At 47.8% G+C, this 25,891-nt stretch overlaps 1 protein-coding gene across 3 annotated transcripts in view; it reads right to left on the reverse strand.

The window, feature by feature from the left end:
* Positions 1-455: 455 nt before the first annotated feature.
* The window catches only part of slc44a1b (solute carrier family 44 member 1b), a 38,046-nt gene continuing 12,610 nt past the window's right edge, over positions 456-25,891 (reverse strand). For 2 of the 3 annotated variants that reach the window (XM_069669767.1, XM_069669766.1), the window contains 11 exons: positions 18,659-18,752; positions 18,409-18,578; positions 18,115-18,204; positions 17,847-18,004; positions 17,458-17,644; positions 17,072-17,240; positions 16,737-16,893; positions 16,297-16,380; positions 15,918-16,055; positions 15,538-15,774; positions 6,424-7,099 (listed from right to left, as the gene is read on the reverse strand). In XM_069669767.1, the coding sequence (XP_069525868.1) occupies positions 6,683-7,099; positions 15,538-15,774; positions 15,918-16,055; positions 16,297-16,380; positions 16,737-16,893; positions 17,072-17,240; positions 17,458-17,644; positions 17,847-18,004; positions 18,115-18,204; positions 18,409-18,578; positions 18,659-18,752 (1,901 nt within the window). In that variant the 3' untranslated portion in view covers positions 6,424-6,682. Of the gene's footprint in view, positions 756-6,423; positions 7,100-15,537; positions 15,775-15,917; positions 16,056-16,296; positions 16,381-16,736; positions 16,894-17,071; positions 17,241-17,457; positions 17,645-17,846; positions 18,005-18,114; positions 18,205-18,408; positions 18,579-18,658; positions 18,753-25,891 lie in introns of those variants that run through there. The other variant, XM_069669768.1, reaches the window with a different exon arrangement.

The raw sequence follows: 25,891 nt of genomic DNA on the forward strand, positions 1-25,891 counted from the left end.
AACAGGCTAACAACCTACAGAATAAACAGGTCTGCTCGCTGCATCATGTAAACATGCTAACAGAGTAGCATACAAGCGGTAGTGCTAGCTTTGCTTCCTCGTTGGCCACATGACCCTCACCTGGCAGGTTGTTGCAGTTTGTGGAGAGGGGGAGGGGACCCCCCCCCCCCCACAGTTGAGTTGTCAGGTGTTTGATATGTGAGCAGAGGCTCCGCCCTCGCGATGACACGACCAACATGGAATCTGGAGCAGGCGTCACACTGCAAGCAACAGGTCAATGCTCCCATTCTACAGGCCTTCATCTGCAAAGAGCAGCCAATGAGACCCCTGTCCTTGTTTGTTCCTATGACGACCACTGAACTGCTGCGATGACAGATCTCATCCACCAATCAGGGAGAAGCTGCTGTGCTCTGATGACACCACAGCACTCTGATCCAACATGGCGTCCAGCTGAGGCGTGTATGAGACAGAAGCTGCAGTGTGGGCGGGGCGATGAGTCCGGTGAGACGTTCAGTTTTTAAAAAACGACATCACTACAAAAAAAATGCATCAGCCGGTTTAAAATCTGCAGCGCTTCAATATAAAGTGCTTCATTACATTGTTACGTTTTTACAGTTTCTTATTAAAATATCGTTTTCCCTGGAGTGAAACCATAGTAAACATGTTACACGTTGGTAAAAATAAACTTTTGGAATGTCTCTTTTTTAAGAAGTCCCATCGGCTGATTTTGGTCAAGCTGAGCTCGTCCCCGGAGCCTGAAACAGGAAGCAGTCCACAGGGTTAAAACCTTTCACTGTTCTATGTGAAGATCAACAAACAGGGTGGAGGTGATGGGCAAAGGCAGTGAAGGGGTTAATGATGGAAATGAAGGTGATAGTGAAGCATCATGGGTAATCAGGCAGGAGGCCGAATACCATCAGACCAGTGAGCCGAGTCGGAGCAGGACCACAGAAAGGATCACCGTGTTTCCTGGCGTCATGAAGAGAACAACACGACACACTAAACTACTAAACTACGACACAACGAAGGACGCTAAATGTTGTAACATCTCCATGTGGTGAGACGGAGTCTTTTTGACCTAGTTGTAGTTTTTCGTCAATCTGGTTGTTTTTTTAACTTTGTTTTTATTTCAGTTTCAACAAGTTATACATTATGTGTGTGTGTGTGTGTGTGTGTGTGTGTGTTTGTACGTGCGTTGTGGCAGAAGCAGAGACACAGGTGTAGTTCAGAACGTGTGGATTTAAATCTCTTCACTGCATTAGTGTGGGAATGGCCGGGCCCCATCTGTTAGTGAATGTCTCTGTGTAGTCTCAGGTTGTTTGTCATTGGTTCCATCTGGTAAGTTTCCCGTACCTTCTCAGTCCACATATTAAATGTTTCATCTACTTTATAGTGATACATTTAATTGTCGTTGTTGTCCATATTTGTAGAAGACATGTTTTAGCTCTTCCCTCAGTGCCAACATGTGTGAGGCGCAGTCGTGCCACCCTTGGATCTGTTGGATGACTTTGATGGAATACTGTTTCAACATCTTAAAAAACATCTTCCCAAAATGTTTGTAGTTTGGTTCACCTCAAAAATATGTGGCCATGGTTGCCAATGTGTGTACCCCAATTTCTCCAACATGTATTCAAATGTGTTGTGCCCATTTTAGCCACTATTTCTGAAAAATCGCATTACCTTCCACTTGAATTCCCTCCAGGTATTTGAATTGGTTACAAAATGTGCTTCATATTTCTTCTGGTACACCTGAATATATTCAGTTTCACATCTCCCTTTTACCTGTAGAGCATTGTAGCGTGAATTGCCTCAACCTTGATTCTGCATCTTTTCACAAAGTATTCTGATCATTGGATCGGACTCATGCAGAGTCTGTAACAAGAATGCTACCAACTGTCAACTTAGGTGCCAACAAGTTTACGTCTGACATGCAGACATCCTCTGTGCAAAGAATATAAGGACTAAAGTGACTGATTCTCTTATGCAGTTGAAATGTACTTAAAGTAATGTTACGCTGAGCTAACATATTTTGATACTGTGAAAGTTGTTTTAACATAAATCTGAAAGTGCAGTTCTCCTCATCCTGATCACTCCTCCTCCTCGTGTCCGTCTGCTAACAAAGGAAGACCACATGTGAGATCATTTGTTCCATTCATTCAATGTGCAGAGACGTTGACCTGTGCATATGCAGACGTGCATGTGTACATGTACTATTTGTCGTCATGACAGATGTTGCTATCGACCTTGTTGTTTAATTGTTTAATCCCTTTTCAACAGGTTTGACAGCTAACATCAAGTGTTTGGTATCGTTCTGTAGTTGACGGAGCTCAACTTTCAAATATGGAATAATTCAATATATATGTATGTTCAACATGAAGTAGGCAGTATTGATTCTAATCCTTTAAAAGAAATAATCTCAATCTCAGAACCTTCTCCTCATGGGTGGAGCTAGAGAGGGACCACAGAGACCAGACCCCTCTGGCCCGGAGGCTGTAAAGCTGCAGCAACTTCCTCTCGTCATTCTTCTCTTGATGCTCTGAGTTCATGCGTTGATCAAGCAGCAACCTCCGGTGTTGAAAAATGAAGCCAATGCCAAGTGCAAGAAACTGCAGTTCCTCGAGTGGCCACTTGAGGCTCAAACAAGAAATAACATTACAGCAGAAATAAACACGTTTACAGCCTGCTACAAAAAACGGTTTTGTTATAAGTAGCTTATTTTATTGTTCATGATAACTGTACGGGGGGAATTCTTTATAATACACCCATTTAATTATATTAAGCCTTTAATCATAGGGGCGTGGTCCCTTGATTGACAGGTGGATCCTGCTGGCTGTCTGCTAGACGTCAACACAGACACTGAGCTTAACTTCACCTGTTTGTGTTGTTGGAGCCTTCAGAGGACAAATAATCTCTCTGTGTGTTTATGGAACTTTGTGTGCGTGCAGTCTGAGCTTTAAGTGAGTTAAATGTTCCTGTTATTGTGTTGATATATTGTTAGCACTAAGTAGCAGGTATACTGTGCTGGCTTTAGCTGCTTGTTAGCCTTTTCAGTGTTTATCAAACATTTATCTAATATATAATATATATAATATTATATTTCGTCGGCCAGTAAACAGGAGTCAGGAGATGTTGGCTTTTCCCCACAGAGATTACAGCGGACCGTAGTGATGAGAAGATCGGTTATTTTAAGTTTCCTGTTACGTGTCGGCTTGCTGCTCTCTCACCGGGCGAGCGAGCAGCGAACACCTGCAGTCAGTCACCGCCACAATCTCCTCCTGGCAAAGTCAAACTAACTCACTCATTATCGATACAGTCTATGGCTAATAACCGCTAGCTCGATGAGGAGGTGGTTTTGTCTCTGTGGTTGTTTTGTGTCTCTGTGGTTGTTTTGTGTGTCTCTGTGGTTGTTTTGTGTGTCTCGGTGGTTGTTTTGTGTGTCTCGGTGGTTGTTTTGTGTGTCATTAGGTTGTTTTGTGTCTCTCTGTGGTTGTTTTGTGTGTCATTAGGTTGTTTTGTGTCTCTCTGAGGTTGTTTTGTGTGTCTCTGTGGTTGTTTTGTGTCTCTGTGGTTGTTTTGCGTGTCATTAAGTTGTTTTGTGTCTCTCTGTGGTTGTTTTGTGTGTCATTAGGTTGTTTTGTGTCTCTCTGTGGTTGTTTTGTGTCTCTCTGAGGTTGTTTTGTGTGTCTCTGTGGTTGTTTTGTGTCTCTGTGGTTGTTTTGCGTGTCATTAGGTTGTTTTGTGTCTCTCTGTGGTTGTTTTGCGTGTCATTAAGTTGTTTTGTGTCTCTCTGTGGTTGTTTTGTGTGTCATTAGGTTGTTTTGTGTCTCTCTGAGGTTGTTTTGTGTCTCTCTGTGGTTGTTTTGTGTGTCTCTGTGGTTGTTTTGTGTCTCTCTGAGGTTGTTTTGTGTGTCTCTGTGGTTGTTTTGTGTCTCTGTGGTTGTTTTGCGTGTCATTAAGTTGTTTTGTGTCTCTCTGTGGTTGTTTTGTGTGTCATTAGGTTGTTTTGTGTCTCTCTGTGGTTGTTTTGTGTCTCTCTGAGGTTGTTTTGTGTCTCTCTGTGGTTGTTTTGTGTGTCTCTGTGGTTGTTTTGTGTCTCTGTGGTTGTTTTGCGTGTCATTAGGTTGTTTTGTGTCTCTCTGTGGTTGTTTTGCGTGTCATTAAGTTGTTTTGTGTCTCTCTGTGGTTGTTTTGTGTGTCATTAGGTTGTTTTGTGTCTCTCTGTGGTTGTTTTGTGTCTCTCTGAGGTTGTTTTGTGTCTCTCTGTGGTTGTTTTGTGTGTCTCTGTGGTTGTTTTGTGTCTCTCTGAGGTTGTTTTGTGTGTCTCTGTGGTTGTTTTGTGTCTCTGTGGTTGTTTTGCGTGTCATTAGGTTTTTTTGTGTCTCAGTGGTTGTTTTGTGTCTCTCTGAGGTTGTTTTGTGTCTCTCTGAGGTTGTTTTGTGTGTCTCTGTGGTTGTTTTGTGTCTCTCTGTGGTTGTTTTGTGTGTCTCTGTGGTTGTTTTGCGTGTCCTCTGGGGTTGTTTTGCCTGTCTTTGTGGTTGTTTTGCCTGTCTTTGTGGTTGTTTTGTGTGTCTCTGTGGTTGTTTTGTGTGTCTCTGGGGTTGTTTTGCCTGTCTTAGTGGTTGTTTTATATCTCTCAGTGTTGGTTTTGCGTGTCTCTGGGGTTGTTTTGCGTGTCTTTGTGGTTGTTTTGCGTGTCTTTGTGGTTGTTTTGCCTGTCTTTATGGTTGTTTTGCCTGTCTTTATGGTTGTTTTGCGTGTCTCTGGGGTTGTTTTGCCTGTCTTTGTGGTTGTTTTGCGTGTCTCTGGGGTTGTTTTGCCTGTCTTAGTGGTTGTTTTGCGTGTCTCTGGGGTTGTTTTGCGTGTCTTTGTGGTTGTTTTGCGTGTCTTTGTGGTTGTTTTGCCTGTCTTAGTGGTTGTTTTGCGTGTCTTTGTGGTTGTTTTGCGTGTCTTTGTGGTTGTTTTGCCTGTCTTTGTGGTTGTTTTGCGTGTCTCTGGGGTTGTTTTGCCTGTCTTTGTGGTTGTTTTGCCTGTCTTAGTGGTTGTTTTGCGTGTCTTTGTGGTTGTTTTGCGTGTCTTTGTGGTTGTTTTGCCTGTCTTTGTGGTTGTTTTGCGTGTCTCTGGGGTTGTTTTGCCTGTCTTTGTGGTTGTTTTGCCTGTCTTAGTGGTTGTTTTGCGTGTCTTTGTGGTTGTTTTGCGTGTCTTTGTGGTTGTTTTGCCTGTCTTAGTGGTTGTTTTGCGTGTCTTTGTGGTTGTTTTGCGTGTCTTTGGGGTTGTTTTGCCTGTCTTTGTGGTTGTTTTGCATGTCTCTGAGGTTGTTTTGCGTGTCTCTATGGTTGTTTTGCGTCTTTTTTTTTGCTTTGTCATGTGTAATGTTTTGTGTTTTTTTCACATTTCATTAACAAGAAAAAACCTGTTAAAAACATTTTATTAAATTGTATCACATTAAAACAAGGTTGGCACAAAGTTCTACATTTCACATTTAAAGGACGATGCTTTCTGTAAAACTTGGACGTCTCTTTTTGTACGTTCTTGTTGCTCTTGCTCTGATCAGGAAAGTTTTATGTTTTTATGTATACAGATAGGTTTTCTGCTTTAATTATCTTGATATAAAAATCAGGGTTACCCTGTTTTTCTTGTTTAATTTGCGGCATGTTTTCCTTATATTATGTATACATTGTGAAACTTCTAAAAAAAAATATTGTGTATTATTATATTTGATATAAATTTTCTGACATCAGTAAATCCAAACTTTGGGGTCACATCGTACATGTAAGATAAAAAAAAATCAACTTAACAAAAGCTGATTTGTATCTAATCACGACTTTCAATAGTTAAATTTTCTACCCTGTAGATTACTGGATCAAACTGTTTCTCAAAAAAGATGTCAGGTGGACATTCAGCAGGTTTACTTTATGAGGTAACAAAATGTTCCTTCTGGACATTAAGGTCTGAAGTGGATTTCTAATAAAGTCCTTTCTTTACTTATTATTGAGTTTTCCACGGATTCTAAAAGTACTGCTATCCAAATGTAAATTTTCTTCATGACTACTGGTCTGACAATGATTTAAATGATTGTTTTGGGGAAGCAGATCCATGCAGGACATTAAGACCCAGCAGACAATAAAGACCTTACATTAAACTCTTTGTGGGCACAAAACTCTTCTGGAAGCAGGAGTCAGGAGATCCAACGATTCAAACTAGCATGTGATTAACTTGAAATAATTTAAAAGAAACCCATATTGGTCAATGAACCAAAAAAATATTCATGTAAACACAAGAGTAGCTGCATCATCTGCTGAGTCCATAAAGCACAGCGGTCACAAAATAAGGCCGAACACAAAAAAATAAATACATTCAGAAATGTTTTAAATAAAAAGATACAAAAGTAAAAAAAATAAATACAAATAAACAGAAGGTCGAAGAACAGTTTGGTTCAAGATGTTAAAGAAGAAGCTGCAGTGATGAGCATGAGGACGATGATGAAGATGAGGATGATGAAGATGAAGGGATGAGGCAGGTTAGCATGCATCAGTATTCATCCAATCAGGACAGTGTGTGTCTGTTAGCATGCATCTGTTAGCATATGTTCGTTAGCACGTTTGTTAGCATGTTTCTGTGAGCATGCAGCATATGGCATTTGATTTAGCACGTCTGTCAGCACATGTTCGTTAGCACATGTCTGTTAGGTTGTGGCGGTGACGCCGGCTGATTTGGTGCTGGAGGGGGCGGGGCTTGGCGTGTGCAGCATGCTGACGAACAGAAAGAGGGTGGAGGTGGGCAGGTAGACACAGAGGAAGAGGACAACGTCCTCGCTGAGACAGAGGACGAAGTCGCTTTGCTCCGTCAGCACCCAGTCCACCAGCACCCCCACCAGCAGGTAGTACACCTGGAACTCTTGAAGCTCCTCCCACTCCCCTCCATCCCCATCCAGCCCAAGCCCCTCCTCCTCCAAAGAGCTCTTCTGCCTGGCCACGCCCCCTTCGCTGCTGCTGTCACTCACCATGGGCTTCATCTCCGCCCCCTCAGAAACTGCTTCCTTCACCCTGCTACGCCCCCGCTCCACCGCTCGCTCCAATCGCCGGCTGCTTTCCACGAACTCCTGCAGGGGGATGAGTGGGACACCGGGGGATGGCGCACCGGTCAGAGGGGTATTGAGACATTTCATTTTACAAGTCAAACACAACATACAGCCATTAACTATCATTATTACCACCATCATGGTAAATGGTAAATGTACTGCACAGTACTACACAGCTCTCACTTTGGTTGTAAAGCGACCGGATGGCGCGTACCAACGGCCCCAGTACCCCATACTCCCGCAGTACCCCCCACAGGACCCCCCGGGGGAAACGATCATAGTCCTTCTCTAAGTCCACAAAGCACATGTAGACTGGATGAGCAAATTCCCATGCCCCCCCCCCAAGCAGCCCTGCCAGGGTAAAAAGCTGGTCCATTGTTCCACGGCCAGGTCGGAATCCGCATTGTTCCTCCTGTATCTGAGGTTCAACAATGGGCCGGAGCCTCCTTTCTAGCACTCTGGAATAAACTTCTAACCCTAACCCTAACCCTACCTGGGAGGCTGAGTAGTGTTATACCCCGATAGTTGGGACACACCCTCCAGTCCCCCTTTTTCAAAATGGGAACCACCACCACGCTCTGTCACTCCACAGGTACTGTCCCAGACCTCCACGCGACATTGAAGAGGCGTGTCAGCCACGACAGCCCAACAATGTCCAGAGCCTTTAGCATCTCAGGGCGAATCTAATCTACACATGGCGCCTTGCCACTGAGGAGCTTCTTGACTACCTCAGTGAACTCTGCCACGAACAAAGATAAGGCTTCCCCTGGATCTTTAGACTCTGCCTCCTCATCAGAGGACGTTTTGCCTGGGTTCAGGAGTTCCTCAAAGTGCTCCTTCCACTGCCCGACAATATCCCAGGTCCGGGTCAGCAGTTCTCCACCCATGCTGAAAACAGCTTCAGCCAATCCCTGCTGCGGATTGCCAGAACTTCTTTGATGCCAACCAAAAGTCCTTCTCCATAGCCGCCCCAAACTCCTCCCATACCCTGGTTTTTCCTTCCACAACCACTGAAGCTGCAGCTCTTTTGGCCACTCAGTACCTGTCTGCTGCCTCCGGAGACCCCTGGGCTAACCAAGCCTGTAAAGGCCCCCTACTTCAGCCTGACGGCTTCCCTCAGCGTCGGCCTTCTGGCCACAACTTCTTGTAGCCACTCCCACAATGGAGGCTCTGAACGCGGCCCATTTTTTCGATCCCATGTGCCCAACCTCCCCCAGGATGCAAGAGAAATTCTTCCGGGGATGGGAGTTGAAGACCTCATGGACGGGGCCTCCACCAGACGTTCCCAGCTCACCCTCACCACACATTTAGGTTTACCAGGTCTGTCCCGCAGCCTCCCCCACCATCTGATCCAACTCACCACCAGGTGGTGATCAGTTGACAGCTCTGCTCCTCTCTTCACCCGAGTGTCCAAAACATACGGCCACAGGTCTGATGAAACGACCACAAAGTCGGTCATTGATCTACGGCCCAGGGTGCTCTGGTACCAGGTACACTTATGAACAACCCTATGTTCGAACATGGTGTTTGTTATGGCCAATCCATGACAAGCACAGAAGTCCACCCACTCACTCACTCATCCACCCTCCCTCCCTCTCCTTCTATCCCATTTTCGGCCCATCCAGTCGAGGCAGATGTCTGTTCAACATGAGCGCTATACAAATAAAATTTGATTGATTGATTTGATTGACTGAGTGAAACAGTGACAGGAGTCACAGGACGTCAATCACACGTGAAATTGTGGCAACCAAATAAACAGCGGGACCAGTTTTACTGTCCGCACACAATCATATGCAGTTATCTTACACAATCTAAACAATCCTACTGTGTATCTCTGTATGTCCCTACTGTAAGTACATTGATTGTCGCTGTTTATAAAGCTTATAAAAGGTGCAGATGTCATTTGGTAACGATCGATCGTTTTGATCGCTACGTCATTAATCACGTCCCTCATGCACACAAGGCTCACGTGCTGTTTTGAACTTTTGTAACTTACTTAAACAGACTGCTGATGAAGACAGTCAACACAGCAGACAGAAAGACGGACAGAAAGAGGGGGACGGGGCAAGCAGCTGGGCAGAGAGCAGAGGTGGGCAGATGTGTTGGGGAACTGAAGCAAAGCAAAGTAATCAGATTAAAGTAGATTGTGAATAAAAACTGAATAAGGTGAAGAAGAGAGTACAATTAAAGTGTGGAAGTGGAAGTCACAGAAATCATTGATATATGTGAGTAATTGTGATCAATTAATCCACCCCCTGCTGAAAAAAATCCGAGCGAAACACTGTCACATAAGACGACCGCACAGTCACATGAGGACCAGACAGTCACACAAGAGGACCGGACAGTCATAAGACGACCGGAGAGTCACAGGAAGACCGGACAGTCATAAGACGACCGCACAGTCACATGGGGACCGGACAGTCACAGGAGGTATGGACAGTCACATGAGGACCGGACAGTCACAAGACAACAGGACAGTCAAAGGAAGACCGGACAGTCATAAGACGACCGGAGAGTCACAGGAAGACCGGACAGTCATAAGACGACCGGACAATCACAGGAGGACCGGACAGTCATAAGACGACCACACAGTCACATGAGGATCGGACAGTCATAAGACGACCGCACAGTCACATGAGGACCGGACAGTCACAGGAGGTATGGACAGTCACATGAGGACCGGACAGTCACAAGACAACAGGACAGTCAAAGGAAGACCGGACAGTCATAGGACGACCGGACAATCACATGAGGACCGGACAGTCATAAGACGACCGCACAGTCACATGAGGACCGGACAGTCACAAGAGGTATGGACAGTCACATGAGGACCGGACAGTCATGAGAGGACCGGACAGTCACATGAGGACCGGACAGTCACATGAGGACCGGACAGTCACAAGAGGACCGGACAGTCACATGAGGACTAGACAGTCACAACAGGGCTGGACAGTCACAGGAGGACCGGACAGTCAAACAAGAGGACCGGACAGTCATAAGACGACCGGACAATCACAGGAGGACTGGACAGTCATAAGACGACCGGACAGTCATAAGACGACCGCACAGTCACATGAGGACCGGACAGTCACACATGAGGACCAGACAGTCACACAAGAGGACCGGACAGTCATAAGAGGACCGGACAGTCACAGGAAGACCGGACAGTCATAAGACGACTGCACAGTCACATGAGGACCGGACAGTCACAGGAGGTATGGACAGTCACATGAGGACCGGACAGTCACAAGACAACAGGACAGTCAAAGGAAGACCGGACAGTCACAAGACGACCGGACAATCACAGGAGGACCGGACAGTCACAAGAGGACCAGACAGTCACACAAGAGGACCGGAGAGTCACAAGAAGACCGGACAGTCATAAGACGACCGGAGAGACACAGGAAGACCGGACAGTCATAAGAGGACCGCACAGTCACATGAGGACCGGACAGTCACATGAGGACCGGACAGTCACGAGAGGACTGGACAGTCACAGGAGGACTGGACAGTCACAGGAGGACCGGACAGTCACACAGGAGGACCGGACAGTCATAAGACGACCGGACAGTCACAAGAGGACCAGACAGTCACATGAGGACCGGACAGTCACAAGACAACAGGAACGTCAAAGGAAGACCGTACAGTCACAAGACGACCGGACAGTCACATGAGGACCAGACAGTCACGAGAGGACTGGACAGTCACAGGAGGACCGGACAGTCACACATGAGGACCGGACAGTCACACAAGAGGACCGGACAGTCACAAGAAGACCGGACAGTCATAAGACGACCGGAGAGTCACAGGAAGACCGGACAGTCATAAGATGACCGGACAATCACAGGACCGGACAGTCATAAGACGACCGCACAGTCACATGAGGACCGGACAGTCACGAGAGGACTGGACAGTCACCTGAGGACCGGACAGTCACAAGACAACAGGACAGTCAAAGGAAGACCGGACAGTCACAAGAGGACCGGACAGTCACAGGAGGACCGGACAGTCATAAGACGACCGGACAGTCACAGGAGGACCGGACAGTCATAAGACGACCGGAGAGTCACAGGAAGACCGGACAGTCATAAGACGACCGGACAATCACAGGACTGGACAGTCATAAGACGACCGCACAGTCACATGAGGACCGGACAGTCACGAGAGGACTGGACAGTCACATGAGGACCGGACAGTCACAAGACAACAGGACAGTCACAGGAGGACCGGACAGTCCCAAGACGACCGGACAGTCACAAGAGGACTGGACAGTCACAGGAGGACCGGACAGTCATAAGACGACCGGAGAGTCACAGGAAGACCGCACAGTCATAAGACGACCGGACAATAACAGGAGGACCGGACAGTCATAAGACGACCGCACAGTCACATGAGGACCGGAGAGTCACAGGAAGACCGGACAGTCATAAGACGACCGGACAGTCACGAGAGGACTGGACAGTCACATGAGGACCGGACAGTCACAAGACGACAGGACAGTCAAAGGAAGACCGGACAGTCACAAGACGACCGGACAGTCACAAGAGTACCGGACAGTCACAGGAGGACCGGACAGTCACAAGACGACCGGACAGTCACAAGAGTACCGGACAGTCACAGGAGGACCGGACAGTCACATGAGGACCGGACAGTCACAAGAGGACTGTGCAGTCACAGGACGACCGGAGAGTCACAAGAGGACTGGACTGTCACAAGAGGACCGGACAGTCACAGGAAGACCGGACAGTCATAAGACGACTGCACAGTCACATGAGGACCGGACAGTCACAGGAGGTCTGGACAGTCACATGAGGACCGGACAGTCACAAGACAACAGGACAGTCAAAGGAAGACCGGACAGTCACAAGACGACCGGACAATCACAGGAGGACCGGACAGTCACAAGAGGACCAGACAGTCACACAAGAGGACCGGAGAGTCACAAGAAGACCGGACAGTCATAAGACGACCGGAGAGACACAGGAAGACCGGACAGTCATAAGAGGACCGCACAGTCACATGAGGACCGGACAGTCACATGAGGACCGGACAGTCACGAGAGGACTGGACAGTCACAGGAGGACTGGACAGTCACAGGAGGACCGGACAGTCATAAGACGACCGGACAGTCACAAGAGGACCAGACAGTCACATGAGGACCGGACAGTCACAAGACAACAGGAACGTCAAAGGAAGACCGTACAGTCACAAGACGACCGGACAGTCACATGAGGACCGGACAGTCACGAGAGGACTGGACAGTCACAGGAGGACCGGACAGTCACACATGAGGACCGGACAGTCACACAAGAGGACCGGACAGTCACAAGAAGACCGGACAGTCATAAGACGACCGGAGAGTCACAGGAAGACCGGACAGTCATAAGACGACCGGACAATCACAGGACCGGACAGTCATAAGACGACCGCACAGTCACATGAGGACCGGACAGTCACGAGAGGACTGGACAGTCACCTGAGGACCGGACAGTCACAAGACAACAGGACAGTCAAAGGAAGACCGGACAGTCACAAGAGGACCGGACAGTCACAGGAGGACCGGACAGTCATAAGACGACCGGACAGTCACAGGAGGACCGGACAGTCATAAGACGACCGGAGAGTCACAGGAAGACCGGACAGTCATAAGACGACTGGACAATCACAGGACCGGACAGTCATAAGACGAACGCACAGTCACATGAGGACCGGACAGTCACGAGAGGACTGGACAGTCACATGAGGACCGGACAGTCACAAGACAACAGGACAGTCACAGGAGGACCGGACAGTCCCAAGACGACCGGACAGTCACAAGAGGACTGGACAGTCACAGGAGGACCGGACAGTCATAAGACGACCTGAGAGTCACAGGAAGACCGCACAGTCATAAGACGACCGGACAATAACAGGAGGACCGGACAGTCATAAGACGACCGCACAGTCACATGAGGACCGGAGAGTCACAGGAAGACCGGACAGTCATAAGACGACCGGACAGTCACGAGAGGACTGGACAGTCACATGAGGACCGGACAGTCACAAGACGACAGGACAGTCAAAGGAAGACCGGACAGTCACAAGACGACCGGACAGTCACAAGACGACCGGACAGTCACAAGAGTACCGGACAGTCACAGGAGGACCGGACAGTCACAAGACGACCGGACAGTCACAAGAGTACCGGATAGTCACAGGAGGACCGGACAGTCACATGAGGACCGGACAGTCACAAGAGGACTGTGCAGTCACAGGACGACCGGAGAGTCACAAGAGGACTGGACTGTCACAAGAGGACCGGACTGTCACAGGAGGACCGGACAGTCACACAAGAGGACTGGACAATCACAAGACGACCAGAGAGTCACAAGAGGACCGGACGGTCACAGGAGGACCGGACGGTCACAGGAGGACCAGACAGTCACACAAGAGGACTGGACAGTCACAAGATGACAGGACAGTCACAGGAAGTCCGGACAGTCACAAGACGACAGGACAGTCACAAGAGGACCGGATAGTCACAGGACGACCGGACAGTCACAAGAGGACTGGACAGTCACAGGAGGACCGGACAGTCACAAGAGGACTGGACTGTCACAGGAGGACTGGACAGTCACATAAGAGGACCGGACAGTCACAGGAGGACCGCACAGTCACATGAGGACCGGACAGTCACATGAGGACCGGACAGTCACGAGAGGACTGGACAGTCACAGGAGGACTGGACAGTCACAGGAGGACCGGACAGTCACACAGGAGGACCGGACAGTCATAAGACGACCGGACAGTCACAAGAGGACCAGACAGTCACATGAGGACCGGACAGTCACAAGACAACAGGAACGTCAAAGGAAGACCGTACAGTCACAAGACGACCGGACAGTCACATGAGGACCGGACAGTCACGAGAGGACTGGACAGTCACAGGAGGACCGGACAGTCACACATGAGGACCGGACAGTCACACAAGAGGACCGGACAGTCACAAGAAGACCGGACAGTCATAAGACGACCGGAGAGTCACAGGAAGACCGGACAGTCATAAGACGACCGGACAATCACAGGACCGGACAGTCATAAGACGACCGCACAGTCACATGAGGACCGGACAGTCACGAGAGGACTGGACAGTCACCTGAGGACCGGACAGTCACAAGACAACAGGACAGTCAAAGGAAGACCGGACAGTCACAAGAGGACCGGACAGTCACAGGAGGACCGGACAGTCATAAGACGACCGGACAGTCACAGGAGGACCGGACAGTCATAAGACGACCGGAGAGTCACAGGAAGACCGGACAGTCATAAGACGACCGGACAATCACAGGACCGGACAGTCATAAGACGACCGCACAGTCACATGAGGACCGGACAGTCACGAGAGGACTGGACAGTCACATGAGGACCGGACAGTCACAAGACAACAGGACAGTCACAGGAGGACCGGACAGTCCCAAGACGACCGGACAGTCACAAGAGGACTGGACAGTCACAGGAGGACCGGACAGTCATAAGACGACCTGAGAGTCACAGGAAGACCGCACAGTCATAAGACGACCGCACAGTCACATGAGGACCGGAGAGTCACAGGAAGACCGGACAGTCATAAGACGACCGGACAGTCACGAGAGGACTGGACAGTCACATGAGGACCGGACAGTCACAAGACGACAGGACAGTCAAAGGAAGACCGGACAGTCACAAGACGACCGGACAGTCACAAGACGACCGGACAGTCACAAGAGTACCGGACAGTCACAGGAGGACCGGACAGTCACAAGACGACCGGACAGTCACAAGAGTACCGGATAGTCACAGGAGGACCGGACAGTCACATGAGGACCGGACAGTCACAAGAGGACTGTGCAGTCACAGGACGACCGGAGAGTCACAAGAGGACTGGACTGTCACAAGAGGACCGGACTGTCACAGGAGGACCGGACAGTCACACAAGAGGACTGGACAATCACAAGACGACCAGAGAGTCACAAGAGGACCGGACGGTCACAGGAGGACCGGACGGTCACAGGAGGACCAGACAGTCACACAAGAGGACTGGACAGTCACAAGATGACAGGACAGTCACAGGAAGTCCGGACAGTCACAAGACGACAGGACAGTCACAAGAGGACCGGATAGTCACAGGACGACCGGACAGTCACAAGAGGACTGGACAGTCACAGGAGGACCGGACAGTCACAAGAGGACTGGACTGTCACAGGAGGACTGGACAGTCACATAAGAGGACCGGACAGTCACAGGAGGACTGGACAGTCACATGAGAACCGGACAGTCATAAGACAACCGTACAGTCACAAGAGTCCCAGACAGTCACAGGAGGACTGGACAGTCACAAGAGGACCAGACAGTCGCAAGAGGACCGGACAGTCACAGGAGGACCTGCAGCCTTGTTCAGATTCATGTAAATTAACAGTGGCATACTCGTGTTTCTTTCTCACCATTAGAGCTTTGTCCATGAAGAACTCCTTCCCTGGAGTGCCGTCGTTGTACTTGGTGTCGATGGCAAAACAGAGGAAGAGGACATCCACCACGATCTCAAAGATGGACAGGAAGCAGTGAGCCACCAGGAAGGAGAAGAGACACACGATGATCAGAGGCAGCAGCCACTCTGCGTAATCCCGCTGGTAGTTCAGGAGGAGGACGCCAGCGAACGCCGTTGACGTTACGATCAGGATCTGAGGAAACAAACACAACAACACAGTCAGAACAGAGGTCTGAACAACAGTTGAATTAGTCAATAAGTCATTGTATAAACATCCTCCTTCCATCATTGGCAGACGTTACTTTCCACAATAAAAGCCTGTAGCATCTGTCTTACCTTCCCCAGGAAGAGCACGAAGTCTCCGATGGCGTTGATTGTAGCGACGCGCAGAGCGTTCTCCACCAGGATCACGAAGGCGTCACGAGCAGACGTGCAGAAACTGGTGCTGTTGATGGCTGTGGCTGCATATGCATTCTGGAAAAAAAAACCACAGGTGAGACAGCCACGAAGAAGACTTAAAAACACAGGTGAGACAGCCACGAAGACGACCTTAAAAACACAGGTGAGACAGTCACAAAGAAAACGTAAAAACACAGGTGAGACAGTCATGAAGAAGACATAAAAACACAGGTGAGACAGTCATGAAGAAATAAAAACACAGGTGAGACATGAAGACATAAATAACGGTTAAAGATGAGCAGGTGTGTGTTGTTACCTGATTGAGATAGTTGAGGCACTTCTCCAAACACCACAGACAGCAGATACAAGTTTTCAGCAGGCAGCGAGCACAGGCGTTTTCCTGAAACACAAAGACGTGATCATAGTTTGGACATACACCGATGTTCAAACCCTAAACATTCATCAAGTGTGACTTGAGTTAACTCTGAAGCTCTTTAAATGTGGTGATTAAACTTAAGCCAATCCAGATGTCTCCATAGCAAAAAGACAACCAGTGGACAAAATCACAATACGAGCTTTTAGAAAGGGATAAAGATCAGCTCAGAAATAAAACCTAAGATCTACTTTTCTGGTGATTAAAACGTTTTTAGCAGCTTTTTTTACAGAATTTACGTGCTTTTCCAAGTTTAAAATAAAATATTGTATCATGAACACCTACAGGTGATCTGTATAAAGACAGTCATACGAGCAGCGTACCTTTCCTTTGAGCTGGTTGTGGATGTACATGAGGATGAGTCGGGGGATCTTCACCAGCGTGATGATGAAGGATCCTTTTGCGACGGTACCCAGGTGATACCTGACCAGCCTCAGGACGGAGGACAGGATCGGGGTCACCGGGAGCCGGTTCTTGTCCCTGAAACAGTCCACATTGATCCTGTTCACTGAAGCTCATTCATGAGGACTATCAACATTTAAAGCTGCCTGTTGTGACTGAGGCTTAGCTTAGCATAAACAAAGGGAAAACTGCTATCTTAGCTTAGCATAAAGACTGGACACAGGGGCAAACAGCTAGCTAGGTGCACAGGACTCACCTGGTGAAGTAGTAAGTGACCACGGCTCCAGCCACAGTCATCTGCTGGCAGGCGAGGATGAACTCAGTGATCCAGACCAGACCCACAGCGTGGTACCAGGTCAGGTACTGCAAAGGACCCGTCAGTCTGAACTCTGTGAGACCCGTCTCCTCGTTCTGGACCGGGTTCCCTGCAGAACCACCAGTGGGAAAGACGTAGTTTTAACCATATGTTTTACCCCCCTACAGTTCCCACAATGCTTAAGGGGATGTAAACAGGACGTAAGAAACAGGACAGGAAGAGGTAAAGTGATGTAAGGCTGATCTTCGTGTTCTGCATAAATAAAAGAACCAATCAGAAACTCTCGTTCTGACAGGTGATCAGGAACTTTGAAGAGTTAAACTGACCGGTGGTTCCCAGGAAGAGCAGCACCAGGATCCAGTAGATCCAGAAGAGCAGGAGGGCCAGGAAGGTGACGAAGGGCTGCAGGGTGAGGAGGGGGAGGTGAATGAAGACTTTCCCCGCCACGTGGAACAGAGCGATGGTCAGAGCAACACGCTTCCTCATGAAGAGCATTAACAGCAGCAGGATAATCTGAGACAGGAGGAGAGACAGACAGGTAGAGAGAGAGAGAGAGAAGCAGAGACAGAGAGAGAGAGACAGGGAGACAGACAGACAGGCAGGCAGAGTATAGTGTTTTTAAAGGATCATTCTATGAATAAATGTAATTGTTTAATTAATAATATAACACAGTGTTAAGCCCCGCCCACATGTTAGTAACAACTGATATTCGTACGGTGAAGACGGTGGCAGCAACGGCGTAGACGAGCAGCGCCTGCCCGCTGTCTTTGCTGAGCTCCTCCTCCTCCTTCACCTCCTTCATCACTTTAGAGGAGGTGTCATTCCCGTACAGCCGGTGGTCAATGTAGAGCCACCAGAGCACACTGGTCCCCGCTGAGGAGAGAGGCGTACAGGTTACAAACATTTAATGATCATCCTGTCAGCTGATCGCTTTTTTAGACAACAGCTGAACCACATCAATATTAAACAGGAAGTGACCTCACCAAGGGATCCAAGAACCACCAGCGCGGTAAGGATCCAGACCAGCACGGCTGAGATGTAACGGATGATCACCATGAGGATCATTGAGAGGACTGGCAGACAGGGTTCAGAGGTCATAGGTCAGATTATCAGAGCGTAAATGTACTGAGATATTAGACAACATTAATGCAACAATAATATTAATTAAAAAGTAGTTTCAGATCCTGAAAGATGAACAGCACAGACTGAGGAGGACGTCATTCTGACAGTTTAAACTCTGCACAGACTTCAGGTCAGAGTTAGTCGTTATGTCTCACCCAGAGCGAGAACACACAAGCCGATGATGATCTCTTTACTGGCGGCGACGCCAGCAATCAGGCGGTGCAGAACGCTGTTATCACCCACGAACGTCACCACGGCCTCCGCAAACTTTGCATAACAGGACACATCCAAAGGGGTGCAGCGGTTAAACACCGGCAGAGGCTTACTGAGGAGACACACAGGTCAGAGGTCAGAGGTCACACAGGTCGGAGGGGTCAGAGGTCATGCAGGTAAAACAGGACATACCTTGGTGGAACAGGAAGCTTGGGACACTTGGAGAACCTCTCAGGTAGACCAGGATATTTATGACCTGCTAACTCGTAGGAACACAGCTCAGACCCTGAAACAGGAACACATCACAATCATCATCATCACAATCATCATCATCACCATCACCATCACCATCACCATCATCATCATCATCATCATCATCATCATCATCATCATCATCATCACCACCACCACCATCATCATCACCAATCATCATCACCACCATCATCATCATCACCACCATCACCTCCATCACCATCATCATCACCTCCATCACCATCATCATCACCATCACCATGATCACCACCATCATCATCATCATAATCACCATCACCATCATCATCACCACCATCATCATCATCAACACCATCACCACCATCATCATCATCACCATCACGATCATCACTACCACCATCATCATCATAATCACCACCATCACCACCATCACAATCATCATCATCACAATTATCACCACCATCACCATCATCATCATCACCACCACCACCGCCATCATCATAATCACAATCACCACCATCATCATCACCATCACCACCACCACCGCCATCATCACCACAATCATCATCATCATCATCATAATCACCACCATCACCATCACCACCACCACCACCACCATCATCACAATCATCACCACCATCACCACCATCATCACCACCATCATCACCACCATAATCACCACCATCATCATCATCATCATTATCACCACCACCACCATCACCATCATGATAGCCACCACCAACACCATCATCATCATCAACACCATCATCATCATCACCATCATCACCATAATCACCACCATCACCATCACTACCATCATCAAATCATCATCATCACCATCATCATAATCACCACCATCACCACCATCATCATCACCACCATCATCATCATCACCACCATTATCACCACCATTATCACCATCATCATAATCACCACCATCATCATCATCACAATCATCAACACCATCATCCCCATCATCATCATCATCATCATCATCACCATCATCATAATCACCACCACCAACATCATCTTCATCACCACCACCACCATCATCATCAAATCATCACCATCATCATCATCACAATAATCAACACCATCATCCCCATCATCATCATCATCATCATCATCATCACCATCATCATAATCACCACCACCAACATCATCTTCATCACCACCACCACCATCATCATCAAATCATCACCATCATCATCACCATCATCCCCATAATCATCATCACCACCATCACCATCACCATCATCATAATCACCACCACCACCATCATCAAATCATCACCATAATCACCACCATCATCATCACCATCACCACCGTCATTATCATCACCACCATCACCATAATGATTATCATAATCATCACCCTCATCATCATAATCACCACCATCACCATCATAATCATCATCACAATCATCATCACCATCAAATCATCATCATCATCCCCATCATCATCATCATCACCACCATCACCATCATCATCACCATCATTATAATCACCACCACCAACATCATCTTCATCATCACCACCACCACCACCACCATCATCACCATCAAATCATAACCATCATCATAATCACCATCATTACCATCATCATCAAATCATCACCATCACCACCATCACCATCATCACCACCATCATCATCATCATCATCATCATCATCACCACCACCATCATCAAATCATCACCATCACCATCATCATCATCAACACCATCACCACCATCATCATCATCAAATCATCCCCATCACCATCATCACCATCATCATCATCATCACCATCACCACCATCATCACCACCATCATCACCATCACCATCACCATCACCACCAACATCATCTTCATCATCACCAACACCACCACCATCATCATCACCATCAAATCATCACCATCATCATAATCACCATCATTACCATCATCATCAAATCATCACCATCACCACCATCATCACCACCATAATCATCAAATCATCACCATCACCACCACCACCATCACCATCATCACCATCATCATCACCACCATCATCATCATCATAATCACCACCATCATCATCACCATCACCACCGCCATTATCATCACCACCATCACCATAATGATTATCATAATCATCACCCTCATCATCTCCATCATCATAATCACCACCATCACCATCATAATCATCATCACAATCATCATCACCATCAAATCATCATCATCATCCCCATCATCATCATCATCACCATCATCATCACCATCATTATAATCACCACCACCAACATCATCTTCATCATCACCACCACCACCACCACCACCACCATCATCACCATCAAATCATAACCATCATCATAATCACCATCATTACCATCATCATCAAATCATCACCATCACCACCATCACCATCATCACCACCATCATCATCATCATCATCACCACCATCATCAAATCATCACCATCACCATCATCATCATCATCATCATCATCACCACCATCATCACCATCATCACCATCATCATCACCACCATCATCATCATCATCATCACAATCACCATCACCATCACCACCATCATCATCATCAAATCATCACCATCACCATCATCACCGTCATCATAATCACCATCATTACCATCATCATCAAATCATCACCATCACCACCATCACCATCATCACCATCATCACCACCATAATCATCAAATCATCACCATCACCACCACCACCACCACCACCACCATCACCATCATCACCATCATCATCATCATCATCATCATCACCACCATCATCATCATCATCATCACAATCACCATCACCATCACCATCACCACCATCATCATCATCAACACCATCACCACCATCATCAAATCATCACCATCATCACCGTCATCATAATCACCACCACCATCATCATCATCATCACGAAGCGTTCGACTGGTGACATGTGAGCGTATTGCGTCATTTCCTGTTTTCTGGCTGCTACTGTGTTGTCCTGTGCTGTTTGTAGCTGCTGCTAGAGCTCGAGCTAAATCGATTAATCTGCTGTAATTATCATCACTGTGGTTATTCAGCTGCTGTGTACTTTAACAGACACTAGTTTTCATCAAGCACTCTTGTTGCTGCATTAGCGTCATATCTGCTAAACCCTTAACTTTATACTCGCTTAGCCATTAGCTTAGCAGCTAGCTTAATCCATTGAAATGGCTTCTCCTTCTCCCTCCTGCTCTCCTGATCTGCCCTGTCAGCAGCAAGCCCCCAGGGCCAGTAGCCGGTGCGGGCCGACCTAGCATAGCTTCTCCCCCGGCAACTCCCAAGCAGCCGGGATGCAGTGGCTGGGTTACTCTCAGAGGGAAGCATAGCCGCAAGACGAAGCACACGGTTCACCACCAACCACTTCACGTTTCGAACAAGTTTTCCCCACTCAGCGACACACCCGCTGAGAAACCAACTCTGGTTATTGGCAGCTCCATAGTCAGAAACGTGAAGTTAGCGAAGCCAGCGGCCATAGTGAAATGTATTCCTGGGGCCAGAGCGGGCGACATCGAGTCAAATTTAAAACTGCTGACAAAGGATAATCGTAAATTTGATAAGATTGTAATTCATGTCGGCGTTAATGACTCCCGGTTACGTCAATCGGAAGTCACTAAAATGAATGTTGAGTCGGTGTGTGCATTTGCAAAGACGATGTCGGACTCCGTAGTTTTCTTTGGACCCCTGCCCAATCTGACGAGTGATGACATGTATAGCCGCATGTCATCATTCAACCGCTGGCTGTCGAGGTGGTGCCCAGCAAACGATGTGGGCTTCATAGATAACTGGCAGACATTCTGGGGAAAGCCTGGTCTGATCGGAAGAGACGGCATTCATCCCACTTTGGATGGTGCAGCTCTTTTGTCTCGTAATATGGCTAAGTTTGTTAGTCGTAAAACCTGACAAACCAGAGCTGAGACCAGGAGGCAGAGCTGTAGTCCTACACACTCCTCTGAGCTTCCCTGTGAGCAGTTTCCCAGCCACAATGTTAATGTTATAGAGACTGTGTCTGCCCCCCCCAACCCAGGCCTGTTATTACAGTTAATTCAAACTCAAATAAAAAAGGAGTAAATCAAAAAAATGTAATAAAAATTAAAACAACAACCAAAGTTATGCCAAAAAATATGAGAATTAAATGTGGTGTGTTAAATATCAGATCCCTGTCATCTAAAGCTCTATTAGTGAACAATCTGATATCAGATGATCATATTGATTTACTCTCTTTAACTGAGACTTGGCTGTGTCAGGAAGAATATGTCAGCTTCAATGAATCCACTCCTCCCAGTCATCTTAATACTCATACTCCTCGAGACACTGGTCGAGGTGGTGGAGTGGCAGCTATCTTCAGTTCTAGTCTTCTAATCAACCCTCGACCCAAACTTAGTTTCAGCTCTTTTGAAAGCCTTGTTCTGAGTTTTTCACACCCAGCCTGTAAAACTTTACAGCCTGTTTTATTTGTGATAGTATACCGCCCTCCTGGCGCATACTCTGATTTTCTAACTGAATTCTCAGAGTTTTTATCAGATTTAGTCCTGAGTTCAGATCAAATAATTATTGTAGGGGACTTCAATATTCATGTAGATGTTGATAATGATAGTCTTAGCATGACATGGCATGTCTGTCTGTCTGTCTGTCTGTCTGTCTGTCTGTCTCTCTGTCTCTCTCTCTCTCTCTCTCTCTCTCTCATTTATTATTTATTTATCTAATCTTCACACTAGTCTACCACTATTATTGGCATTGTAACCATCAGTATGTGTCTGTTGTTCATGTAACAAGAACATATGTTGTTGTTGCTCTCTCTGCCTGTCTCTATCCTGCATCTCCTTCTCTCCCATGTTCGGCCCATCCAGTCTCTCCAGATGTTCAACATGAGTCTGGTTCTGCTCGAGGTTTCTGCTTGTTAAAGGAAGTTTTTCTGCCAATGTGCCGAATTGCTAAGTGCTACTCATGGTGATTCATGTTGGGCCTCTTTAAAGAACAGAACAAAGAGTCGGTCTAGACCTGCTCTTTCTGTAAAGTGTCTGAGATAACTCTGGTTATGATTTGGCGCTATACAAATAAAATTTGATTTGATTTGATTTGATCACCACCATCATCATCATCACAATCATCACCATCATCATCATCACAATCATCACCACCATTATCTGTGAGAACCACTGAGGTCCAGTGCAGAGCACCACAGGTATACTAGCACCTCCCAGGTACGACATGTTCCTGGACCAACATCACAATAAACCAATCACAGCGCTCTGACATCATCAGTGAGCTGCTCCTGTACTTCTTTAATGTTTTAACAGAATCTTTTGTGCTTTTAAAGTCAATTCAATGAAAATAAACATAATACAGTTTTAAGTTATTATTTTAATCATTATGCTTTCCTCCCTCGCTGAAGCTAGAGATTAAGCTTGCTAATTAGCAATGCTATCAAGTAAGCCACAATATTGTTCATGGAGAGTGTAGTTATGTGTACTTTAAGAGTCCATTCTAAACATGTTTTCAAAGATTTCAGAGCGGACGTTGATCCAGGGCACTCATCTACATGTTGGTCCTGAGTCGTCGTCTCACAGAGGCTCCTTTCATAAACAACATGGCTGCCAGACGAGCTGTGATGTCACCTCAACACACGCCTGCTGTCACGTTACTGAACATACTGAGCAGCCATGATGGAGACAAACGGAGCGCAGTGGCACCACGACACACCACTTAATGATGCCTTTGTTACTGTACAGAGTGTGTGTGTGTGTGTGAATTCTGTGTACGCCTGCAGACATTTAATCATCATCATGACGTGACGGCGAGAGTCCGGACAACTGGTGAAATCACTGTTTCCTTTGACACACACGCAGATCTCAGTGGGTTCTCTGCTAAAAGCTTTTATTGTGGTAGTGAAATACAGGAAGTTAACCTAAGCCTGTACTGGTCCTGACCTCCTGATGGTTCACAGTGTCAGAATGAACACCTGCAGACCGTCAGCCTCACCTGCCTGCTTTAAAGATGCACTCCCTGTGATGTCAGCTCTTATAGAGGACAGAACAGCTGCCTTTATATTAAGATAAAACTGATCTGTGGACTCTGTGGGCTCTGCGGACTCTGTGGGCTCTGTGGGCTCTGTGGACTCTGTGGGCTCTGTGGGCTCTGTGGGCTCTGTGGGCTCTGTGGAATCTGTGGAATCTGTGGAATCTGTGGACTCTGTGGGCGCTCTGCGGGCTCTGTGGGCTCTGCGGACTCTGTGGGCTCTGTGGGCTCTGTGGAATCTGTGGACTCTGTGGACTCTGTGGGCTCTGTGGGCTCTGTGGAATCTGTGGAATCTGTGGAATCTGTGGACTCTGTGGGCGCTCTGCGGGCTCTGTGGGCTCTGCGGACTCTGTGGGCTCTGTGGGCTCTGTGGAATCTGTGGAATCTGTGGACTCTGTGGACTCTGTGGGCTCTGTGGGCTCTGTGGAATCTGTGGAATCTGTGGAATCTGTGGAATCTGTGGACTCTGTGGGCGCTCTGCGGGCTCTGTGGGCTCTGCGGGCTCTGTGGAATCTGTGGGCTCTGCGGGCTCTGTGGACTCTGTGGACTCTGTGGACTCTGTGGACTCTGCGGAATCTGTGGGCTCTGTGGGCTCTGTGGACTCTGTGGACTCTGTGGACTCTGCGGAATCTGTGGACTCTGCGGACTCTGCGGGCTCTGCGGACTCTGTGGACTCTGTGGACTCTGTGGAATCTGTGGACTCTGTGGGCTCTGTGGGCTCTGTGGGCTCTGTGGAATCTGTGGAATCTGTGGAATCTGTGGACTCTGTGGGCGCTCTGCGGGCTCTGCGGGCTCTGCGGGCTCTGCGGGCTCTGTGGACTCTGTGGACTCTGTGGACTCTGCGGAATCTGCGGGCTCTGCGGACTCTGCGGACTCTGCGGACTCTGTGGACTCTGTGGAATCTGTGGAATCTGTGGGCTCTGCGGACTCTGCGGACTCTGTGGACTCTGTGGGCTCTGTGGACTCTGTGGGCTCTGCGGACTCTGTGGACTCTGTGGAATCTGTGGACTCTGTGGACTCTGTGGGCTCTGTGGGCTCTGTGGGCTCTCTGCGGGCTCTGTGGAATCTGTGGGCTCTGTGGGCTCTGTGGACATAAACTGGTTGATGACGACTGAACACGATTCACACGAACTCATTCTCAAAACACCCCGGGGGTATCAGGGTATCAGGAA

This window comes from Semicossyphus pulcher, unplaced genomic scaffold (assembly GCF_022749685.1).
Source record: "Semicossyphus pulcher isolate SPU_LCO1_2020_fin unplaced genomic scaffold, fSemPul1.0.p SCAF_2, whole genome shotgun sequence".
Lineage (NCBI taxonomy): Eukaryota > Metazoa > Chordata > Actinopteri > Labriformes > Labridae > Semicossyphus > Semicossyphus pulcher.